The following is a 9476-nucleotide window of genomic DNA, read 5'->3' as shown; positions in this document are numbered from 1 at the left end:
GGGGCTCGGTCAGCAGAGGATGCTGGGCGTCTCCAGGGTCTGGAAAGGAATATATAGATTAAAACCAGTTAAAGCCCATTGCTGTCTTTGCAAATCTTTTGTTAGTTGCTTAGTTTTTACAGTCTCTTTTGTGCTGAGCGGTGTGTATGCTCCTCCCGGTGCTGGTCTGGCTAAACCAGGGAGACTTTCACAGTCTTCTAATGAACTCAGAGATAAACAGTTACCCTACCAGCTGATGCATTCTACTGGCATAGCTGTTTACCTAAAATAAAGGCCACCTCACTGCTCTCTTTGTGTTGAGATAAAGTCAGCATTCTTTGCAAAACCTGTGGACAGTCACAGCCTGCATTGTTGACTGAGCTTCCTGTGCTAGTCACTCTAGCCTGTCTCCTCTGAGCCTTCTTCTTTTGGAGGGGTTTATTGGTCAGTCTCATGCTGATAGGTCTTGTGTGTGCATTGACACTGCAGCAGTAGACTGGAAAAGCACTGCTGTTGCGGCATGGTGTCGCTGGTGTATTTGATTGACAGAGCAGTGCTGTGGCCACATAGGGACATGAAAGAGCAGGCATGCTTTTTTAGGTTTGCAGTGTAACAGCTTGCAAATAAAAGGGTCTCGTTTCAATGTCTAGAGCCCACATCCTGCCATTCTTCACAACCAGGTTTCCAGTGATACTGGGGGATCAAATGGATTGAACCACTTGATTTCAAAACAAAGCCAAACCCCTCCAATGTCTTGTCTGCCCAAAGCTTCAGCTCCCCTAAAACTCCCCTGAAAATCAGAGCCAATTTTTCAGGTGCTTGATGTTTTCACCATACCAAAAGAGATGCCATGTTTGAAACTGCGCATTATATACTTTCTACTTGGGGTTATGCTTCAGAAAAACTCCTAAATCGTCAGTGCTGGATGGCCAGCTTCTCTCCTGCCCTCATGCATTTCCTCAGTATGCTGAAATACTGCAGCCTGTTCAACCTGAGCTGCTGAATAGCCTGTCGCGTGAGGGCTCACAGTCCCCTGGCCAGCAGTTCAGCTGGCCGTCTCATCGGGCTATCAAGGATGGGTCCTTACTCTCCTTGGCTGATAGCAGGGTATTTCAGTGGAAAACGCACATCATTGGAAACTGGATGTTATGCAGTGATGTGCCATCACATCAGTGGAACCCCATGGGGAAAAGTGATGTGAAAATTAACCTCAGGCATGTTTGGTTGCTCTTGGTAGTGTTGAGGAAAGGGGGTCTGTTCTCACTGAATTGGTAATTGCAAGGTGCAATGACCTCACTGGTTCCTTGCTGTTAGAAAGCAGGCAAGGTCATTTGCAGTTGTTTACTATTTCATTTTTGTAGTGGAAAAAGAGACCTTTGATAAGGTCTGTGATATGAAAATGAACAGGTGGGCAAAGGGGACCTGCTTCCGCATTTTGTCCTTGAAGACAAATTCTGGAAAAAAAAGGATGCCTGTGGCACATATTCAATGGCACAGCTAGTTTCAGAAAGAACATACTAGAGGCAGTTCAGGTACAAAGTGCACTGAGGTTTCTTTTCTCTTGGAGTGGATGTGCTATTCTGTGGACTTTTTGTTTTTCTCACAGATATTCATCAAATGTCAGGGATTTTCTGGTCTTTGTGTTCTTTCAGAGTGTTGTTTTATCATTGGCGTGACTTGAGCTTAATCATGGAGCATTGTTGCTGAGACCTTGATCTTGTAAGTCAGTTCCAAATGAAGACCTGAAATTATGTCATGAGCAAAGTCAGAAGGTTTTACCGAAGGAGATTGTAGGAAAAGTCAGAAAGGGCTTGGGTAACAGCTCTGGTTCTCCAATTTGGTTTTATGTCAGGCAGCTAAAAGTCATCTGCAGTATCACTTTACAAGTAGTTTTGGGTTTCCTTCCTTGACTCAGATGAATCATTGGTCATTTAAAGTGAGATGAAACCTTATACAGAGTCTCTGTTCCTCAGAGAGAAAAACACTTGCAGCTCTGATCACTTTCAATCAGGTAGAGCAACAGTTGCTGTGCACAACCCTGTGAAGAAAACCGATGAGAGTTGCTAGCAGGGACTGGGCAATGAAGCTAGAAAAACTTCAGGCATGAAAAAGGGTCAGGTTCTAGTTACCAGTGTGATTCGCCTGGTGAAGACCCACGACGTGTGGTGCGATACATGTGTTACTGACTGAGAGCAGCTGATCAGGTATCCTGGTTTGAGCTCAGGCTAATCCTGAGAGCTAGACGTGTCTGAATGCTGCCAAACTCATTTGTTCTGCTAGAGCTGTTAGATTTCCAGTTGTGTTTTATTCACCTCCCTTTCCTTTTACCTTCCAGAGCCCCCTTTGAGGATCTACATGTTATGTTCTGGAATATTTTGATAAAGTGTCTTTGTTTATGTGATTGGAAAGGGTACATATCTGCATTTGGGTGCGCTGCTCACAGACCGCTTGGTTTATGATAACGCATAATCATTGTGAAAAAGTATTTTATCTTCAGCTGTTGGGCAATCTGGGAAAAAACAAACCAGAAGAACGATATGGTGCTAGCTAGCCAAATAATAACTGATAGTGTTGATCTGTGTGAATTTTGACACCTGCAATAGGAACTTGTCATCTTGCAGGAGTATAAATTGCCAGTGGAAAGACCACAGCTTTATGCTGGAGGCATCATGCAAGTCCTTCTCCTACTCGCAGCTGTGGGGTTTTGCTGGGGGCAGTATGACCCCAATATTCAGGCTGGGACGACGTCTATCGTACATCTCTTTGAATGGCGCTGGGCCGATATTGCTCTTGAGTGTGAACGCTATTTAGCTCCTAATGGATTTGGAGGAGTTCAGGTAAGTTGATTCCTGTGAGTAGGTAGTAAAATGGCATTGTAGCATTTGATGAAGAAATCAAAATGCTGGCATTGGAGGCAGCGAGCTCCAAGAAACTTTGGTCTTGGAAAGCAGGGGGTGAAAGTAGTAACTGCTGTTAGATGCAACCCTAGAACCTGCAGAGCCAATGAATCCTATTGCACCTCTAGCAGATCAGCTTACAAAGGGGCACGCTTCCCTCTGAAATGCTTTGCCTGCAAAGATAAGTTTTCCTGTTTACCTTGTTCTGAGGGAAGCTCGTAAGGACTGAGTTTTGGCTTTCATAAGGATGTCACTATTCCAAGCAAAAATAACTCCTGTGGCTTCAGCCCTCCCATGCGCAAGTCCTTGAAAGCAGGCCCATGCTGGACCTGGGCAGCCAACAGAAACAAAAGAAAACTTCTTTCTTGCCAGTCTACAAGACAGACATCTCACAGACCTGCGCTTGTGCTGTGGGAGAGAGAGACTGGGTCGGGTGCTAGCCAGCCTCTGGGAACAGAGGTGCTGAGCACAGATTTTGTCCTTAAAATGTTGAAATAAAACCAGTTAATTTCTTATCAAAGTACATCATTTCATCTGCAGGTTTCACCTCCAAATGAAAATATTGTCATTACTAACCCATTCAGACCCTGGTGGGAAAGATACCAGCCCATCAGCTACAAGCTCTGCACTCGATCAGGCAATGAAGACGAATTCAGAGACATGGTGACCAGATGCAACAACGTTGGAGTAAGTGCCTTGAAAATCTGCATCTGACATGGCAAGAAGTGCTGTTTCAGCTAAGGGAAGTTACTGCTGCTGTCCTCCAAGGTGACATGCACTGAGAATAAACTGAAAGGGGAAAAAAGATCAAATTAATAGTGATGCGGTAAAGCTCTGGCCATCACTTCACCGTCATTACAAAACATATTGAAATGTACTTATTGCTTTGCAGGTTCATATTTATGTGGATGCTGTTGTCAACCACATGTGTGGGGCTGGAGGTGGCTCAGGCACCCATGCTACTTGTGGAAGTTATTTTGATGCTGGGACCGAAGATTTTCCAGCTGTGCCGTACTCTGACTGGGATTTCAATGACGGAAAATGTCAGAGTGGAAGTGGAGACATTGAAAATTATGGTGATATGTATCAGGTAACTTTCCCTGGCAAAAGTCTGAAATCTTTTTCCTTCTTGTGTTTCAACCTCTTGTGTAAACATTACAGTAAGGCCAAACAAAGGGAGTAGTTTCTCACAAACCCTGTGCTTTGTCACCTGACAAGTGAATGAAGTAGTGAACCTAGGTACAGGAAAGCTACTCATGGTGCAAAATACTCTAAGTACTGAGAAATCCAGAACCCTCCCCACATGTATCTTGTGGCCCTGAGCAGGAGTTTGCTCCTGAACTGAGCCCGGTGTACTCAGCTCAGCCAGTGAGCTCTTCCTTACAGCTTGTCAACTCGGCTGATCATGATAAGGAGCCCCCTTGGAAAATTGACAGCAATGCAAGGTGGTACCCTCGTTGAGCAACTTACTCTTTTTTGCAGATGGCATGTGTGGCAGTTCTTTCTCAAGGTTACTGCTCTTCCTTTGGCCACTTTGCAACAATATACTGTACCATTTCTCATTCTCCATTCTGATGACATCTGCATCGCTGGGAGGTGTTATCCTTCATCAGCTGTCCTAATTTGAGCATTGAGCTGTATAGTAAATTCACCTATGTCTTCGTGCGGAGCTTTGCATAATTCTCTGCTATGCAAATTAGGTATCCAAACAGAATTGATTTTATGGCTCAAAACCTGAAAACATTTCATTGAAAGGTTTTACAAGCTGACAGAGTGGCACCTCAAAAATTTTTGCTGTTTTTTTTTCCCTTTTTTTCATTACACAGGTCCGGGACTGTCGCTTGGTTAGCCTTCTTGATCTGGCCCTGGAGAAGGACTATGTACGCACAAAAGTTGCCGAGTACATGAACTATCTCATTGATATTGGTGTAGCAGGCTTCCGAATTGATGCTGCCAAGCATATGTGGCCTGGGGACATAAAAGCATTTCTGGATAAGCTGCAAAATCTGAATACGCAATGGTTTTCAGCAGGAACAAAACCCTTTATTTATCAGGAGGTAATCTCCATGTTTTTTCCTTTATGTTTGACTTTGTCTTTGGTATCCCTTTAACCTTCTTCCTTCAGAGGAATGGCAGTAATACATCTTCATCCAGCTTTACCCGAGAAAGAACTAGCTATTTTTTTGGAGCAGCCCTGCAGACCTAAGGAGTGTTGCTTTTTAAAAATGCCTCTACAACAGATTGTCAATCAACTTTACCTTTTCTTCAGTCATGTTTTTTATGTGTGTCGCTCATGTATTGTACTGATTTAGGGTTGAACTACACAGCAGAAATAAGCATAGTTAAATATTTTTGCTCTCAATGAAAAGCCAGAACTACTGTTGAGGGCAGTAACGCTGTGTTTTTGGTCTCTGTCAGAAGAGAAGAGAGGCATGGTTTCTCCTTTGTGCACCAGGTAATTGACTTGGGTGGAGAGCCGATCACAGGCAGCGACTACTTTGAGAATGGCCGAGTGACAGAATTCAAATACGGTGCGAAACTGGGGACAGTGATCCGCAAGTGGAATGGAGAAAAGATGGCCTACTTAAAGTAAGGGTGAAAATGCTGGGACTTATCTGGGATACGCTGGATGCGCCAGGGTAGCTTCAAGTCTTTGTGTTTTTGGCTAGGAACTGGGGAGAAGGCTGGGGCTTTGTGCCTTCCGATAGAGCCCTGGTCTTTGTGGATAATCACGACAACCAGCGTGGGCACGGGGCTGGTGGAGCTTCCATTCTAACCTTCTGGGACGCTAGGTAAGGGATTGCTTTTGTCTGGCTGATGCGTCTTCCTTTTGCTTGCTTGTCTATCTGTTCCCTGGCATGGTTTCTCTTTCTGCATCTCATTACTTCTTCTTTTGTCTAACAAACAGGCTTTATAAAATGGCAGTTGGTTTCATGCTTGCTCATCCATATGGGTTCACACGTGTGATGTCAAGTTTTCGCTGGCCAAGAAATTTTGTAGATGGAGAGGTAAGCTTCTAATGCTGAAGATAAATGCGTGGTGAATAAGGGTCAGAACAGGGCCAGGGAAGCAGTCCAGTGCATTTAAATTTGTGAAGTGGTTTCTCTGTCCCGTGCTGGATCTGGCAGGTGGAAATCTGATGCTCCATCTAGGTCTTCGCTCCAGATAGGCTCTCTGCATTTTCAGGGAGAAGTTTTAAAGTTGTCTTTTTAATCGCAGGACACCAATGACTGGGTTGGACCACCAAGTGAGTCAGATGGATCAACAAAGGCTGTTACAATCAATGAAGACACTACCTGTGGCAACGACTGGGTTTGCGAACATCGCTGGCGTCAAATAAAGTAGGAGAAAGAAGAAGTAAAAGCAGTTGCTTTTGCTTCATGTTCCTCGTGGCTTTCAAGCTCTAGCAGCCACGGTGACAGCCGTTCCTTGCATTTTCAGGAACATGGTTATCTTCCGTAATGTGGTGGACGGTCAGCCTTTCTCCAACTGGTGGGACAACGACAGCAATCAAGTAGCTTTTGGCCGTGGTGATAAAGGCTTCATCGTTTTCAACAATGACGACTGGTGAGTCAGTGGGAGAGACGGTGTCCCCAGAGAGAAGCATAGCACCGCCAACAGCAATACTGATGGGAAGGGGAATGTCCTTCTCTCCTGATGTGAGTGATCACTGCAGCCTGAGCTAGATTCATGCAGTTGCATGGCAGGTCGAGAGAGCCAAAACGGGAGCGTAGGGAGCGAAGCAGGGATAGGATCAGAAAGCTCACCCTTTACATTGCCCTTGAAAGGAAAGGGAGTAGCATCAGTTTCAAAACCCCTACATTCAGTTTGAAATAATCTGTTCTGGAAACCGCGGATAAAGAGCGTTCTCTTGTTTTCGCATAGGAGTATGAACGTCGATTTGCAAACCGGACTGCCTGCTGGTACCTACTGCGATGTTATTTCAGGACAAAAGGAGGGCAGTGGATGTACTGGAATACAGGTGTATGTTTCTGATGATGGAATGGCTAATTTCCAGATTAGTAACAGTGCTGAAGATCCATTTGTTGCAATTCACGTTAATGCCAAGTTATAACTCTGGAGAAATGTCCTTCTCTGTTTGGTCTGTGCATTCCTGTTTCCCCCGTATGTGATTCCCCGTTACTCGAGCATGAGTGATTCTCTGTGTCTAGTGAATAATAAATGACAATCAAATTGAAGAGTAGTGCTTTCTCCCTTAATGAGTGGGGTTGTAACTTTATCTCGTTGTAACTGATGGCAATGCAGTGGTATGTTTGAAGGCAAAGCAGCACTGCATTTCCAAGGTTACAGAAACGTGGGAGGAAATAAAACAGGCAAAACCCGCCAGCCCAACACCTGGGTAAGTTAAAATGCAGTATTTGCAAGGCCGATACGTACACACACCCCTCTATCCCAGAGCAGCCACATTGCAGGCAGTCAGCTACGAGTGGTTCCTACACAGACAGACAGTTTATCCGTTTCTCGCAACAAACCGGAGCCAGGGTCGGGATCAGCAGAGGAAGCTGGGCCATGCCAATCGATTATTCCAGCCTATGACGGCAGTGAAGCCAGCGGGTTGCCTGGTTCGCAGTCAGTTTGTGCCTGTATGTCGTGGTTTAGCCCTAGCTGGCAACTAAGCGTGCAATAGCTGCTCAGTCACTCTGCCTGCAGCGGGATGGGGGAAAGAGAATTGGGAGGGTGGAAGTGAGAAAACTCGTGTGATGAGGCAAGAGCAGTTTAATAACTGAAATAAAATAAAATAATAATACCATACCACTATGACCACAAAATGGTAATGAAAAGGAAAAGAATGAAGAGAGAGACATAAAACCCAAGAAAGACAAGAGATGCAAATGAAAGCAATTGCTCAGCACCAAGCGCCCGATGCCCAGGCAGTCCCCGAGCAGTTCCCCCCTGCCCCCGCCAACCTTCCCCCTAGCTTTATTGCTGCGCAGGACGTCATATGGCATAGGCTGTCCCTTCGGTCAGTTGGGTCAGCTGTCCCGGCTGTGTCCCCTCCCCGCTTCTTGTGCGCCCCCGGCCTCCTTGCTGGCGGGATGGTGTGAGGAACAGAAAAGGCCTGGACTCTGTGTAAGCACTGCTCAGCGAGAACTAAAACATCCCTGTGTTAACAGCACTGTTTCCAGCACAAACCCAAGACACAGCCCCATACCAGCTACTAAGAAGGAAATTAACTCCATCCCAGCCCAAACCAGCGCAATGTACAAATCAAACCCACACATCTTCCAGTGTTGGCTCCAATGGCTTACTGCAGACGAACGTTCACTGTGGCTGTTCCAAAGGTGTCTGAGAAGCAACCTATACATCCAACCATCGCTTGGACCTCGTGGCAGGGGCTGAAGAATATTCCTGTCTCTGTGGTGCGTTAGGCTTGCTTATTCTGTAATATCTTGGAGAATTGCGCAGATGGAGCACTGACTTGGCGGCTTTCGCCGTTTCATTGTCAGTCGTAAGAAAATGCCGAGGTAAGTGTGAGAGTGCAGGCTTTGCGTTAAATCAGAATGTCTGCTTGGCCAAAAGTACTCACTGCGGCCCAGTCTGGAGGGGGATGGAAGAGGAACGCTTGGATTTGGTATTTTTGAAGTCAAGGTGTACTTTTAAGGGCTTTTTCCCTTTTGTGGTGGGAGAGAGAGTGCGTGGGTGTTGGGGGCCAATGCTGGCTCTCAGTGTGCCCGAGGGCTTGGGGTGTCTGGCAAGGCAGTCACGGTGTGGGAGGAAGGGGCCAGGCAGTGTCTGTGGCCCAGAGGCTGGACCGTCCGTCTGCCTCCCCTGCTCGCTGTGGCCGGCACCGCCTTGCTGAGGGCAGGAGGCCTGCTGGCAAAACGCGGACCCTGGCTCTGCTCGCTGGAGCGGTGTCAGAGGTGGGGAAAGCCGTGTGGCAGGGTGTTAACGGCCACCACAAACTTGTCGTCTGCCACCAGGGTCAGGTCATGGAGCCGTCCTGGCCTTTTGAAATGCAATTGCACTGCCTGCTGTTTGTGGGTTGCTGTGGCTTTGTGTGCACAAGAGATACATTCAGCTCTTAGTAGGTAGTATTTAGATATTACCTTATCCTGAACGTAATAGTCAGTCTAACCTTAAAATCAGAAATCCACCCCAGCTACTGTGGCCAATGATTGAAAGGGCACATATTGATCTGAGGTGTGGATGTACAGCACATGCTGAACATGGATCTTTGCCTGTGAACTTAGGTGGCTACACTTTTCAGTTACATTGTAGTGCAGTGAGTCTTTTGCCTGATGTAGATACAGTCTTTGCTCTGCATTTAACAGTGCAATTAAGTACAACATGGAGTAAAAGAAATCGTGAGAAAGTTTCCTTATGTGTAAGTGAAACTTTGAGGGCCAGATGCTCACTGCTTTGAAAGGACCAGACCTGCATCTGCCCTTTTGCCTCTTCCGTCACATGCTGAGTACCATTTCAGTCCTAGTCAGTTTTTGCGTTGTGCTCTATGGAGAACTTGGAGGAACTGTGTTACATTCAAACAGCCATAAAGAGGAAATGCTCTTCATATTTGTTCAGTCTGTGAGGCAGGAAATACATATGAATATTTGCAGCCCATATGAGAGTCATTTTCAC

The 9476-nt window shown here is 46.0% G+C and overlaps 1 protein-coding gene across 2 annotated transcripts; it reads left to right on the top strand.

Moving 5' to 3' along the window:
* Positions 1–1972: 1972 nt before the first annotated feature.
* Positions 1973–7075, top strand: LOC104329692 (pancreatic alpha-amylase). 2 transcript variants are annotated; one of them, XM_075422254.1, is made up of 11 exons: positions 1973–2183; positions 2601–2816; positions 3417–3563; positions 3769–3966; positions 4703–4933; positions 5332–5465; positions 5546–5668; positions 5785–5884; positions 6096–6217; positions 6318–6443; positions 6762–7075. In XM_075422254.1, exons 2-11 carry the CDS (start codon positions 2649–2651, stop codon positions 6949–6951), a joined length of 1539 nt encoding a protein of 512 aa, XP_075278369.1. In that variant the 5' UTR covers positions 1973–2183; positions 2601–2648; the 3' UTR covers positions 6952–7075. The 2 variants fall into 2 exon arrangements, with proteins under 2 accessions (XP_075278369.1, XP_009933138.2); XM_009934836.2 differs by lacking the exon at positions 1973–2183 and adding an exon at positions 2312–2389.
* The last annotated feature ends 2401 nt before the right edge of the window (positions 7076–9476 follow it).

Source organism: Opisthocomus hoazin, chromosome 6 (assembly GCF_030867145.1).
Source record: "Opisthocomus hoazin isolate bOpiHoa1 chromosome 6, bOpiHoa1.hap1, whole genome shotgun sequence".
NCBI classification, from domain to species: Eukaryota; Metazoa; Chordata; class Aves; order Opisthocomiformes; family Opisthocomidae; genus Opisthocomus; species Opisthocomus hoazin.
Note: the sequence above shows the minus strand (reverse complement) of the source record. Positions and strands in the feature narration are given on the sequence as shown.

Coding starts and splice junctions, on each gene's coding strand:
- LOC104329692 (XM_075422254.1), top strand. CDS start 2,649: ATGCAAGTCCTTCTCCTACTCGCAGCTGTGGGGTTTTGCTGGGGGCAG. Junction 3,564..3,768: donor CCAGATGCAACAACGTTGGA/GTAAGTGCCTTG, acceptor ATTGCTTTGCAG/GTTCATATTTATGTGGATGC. Junction 6,218..6,317: donor CATCGCTGGCGTCAAATAAA/GTAGGAGAAAGA, acceptor TTGCATTTTCAG/GAACATGGTTATCTTCCGTA.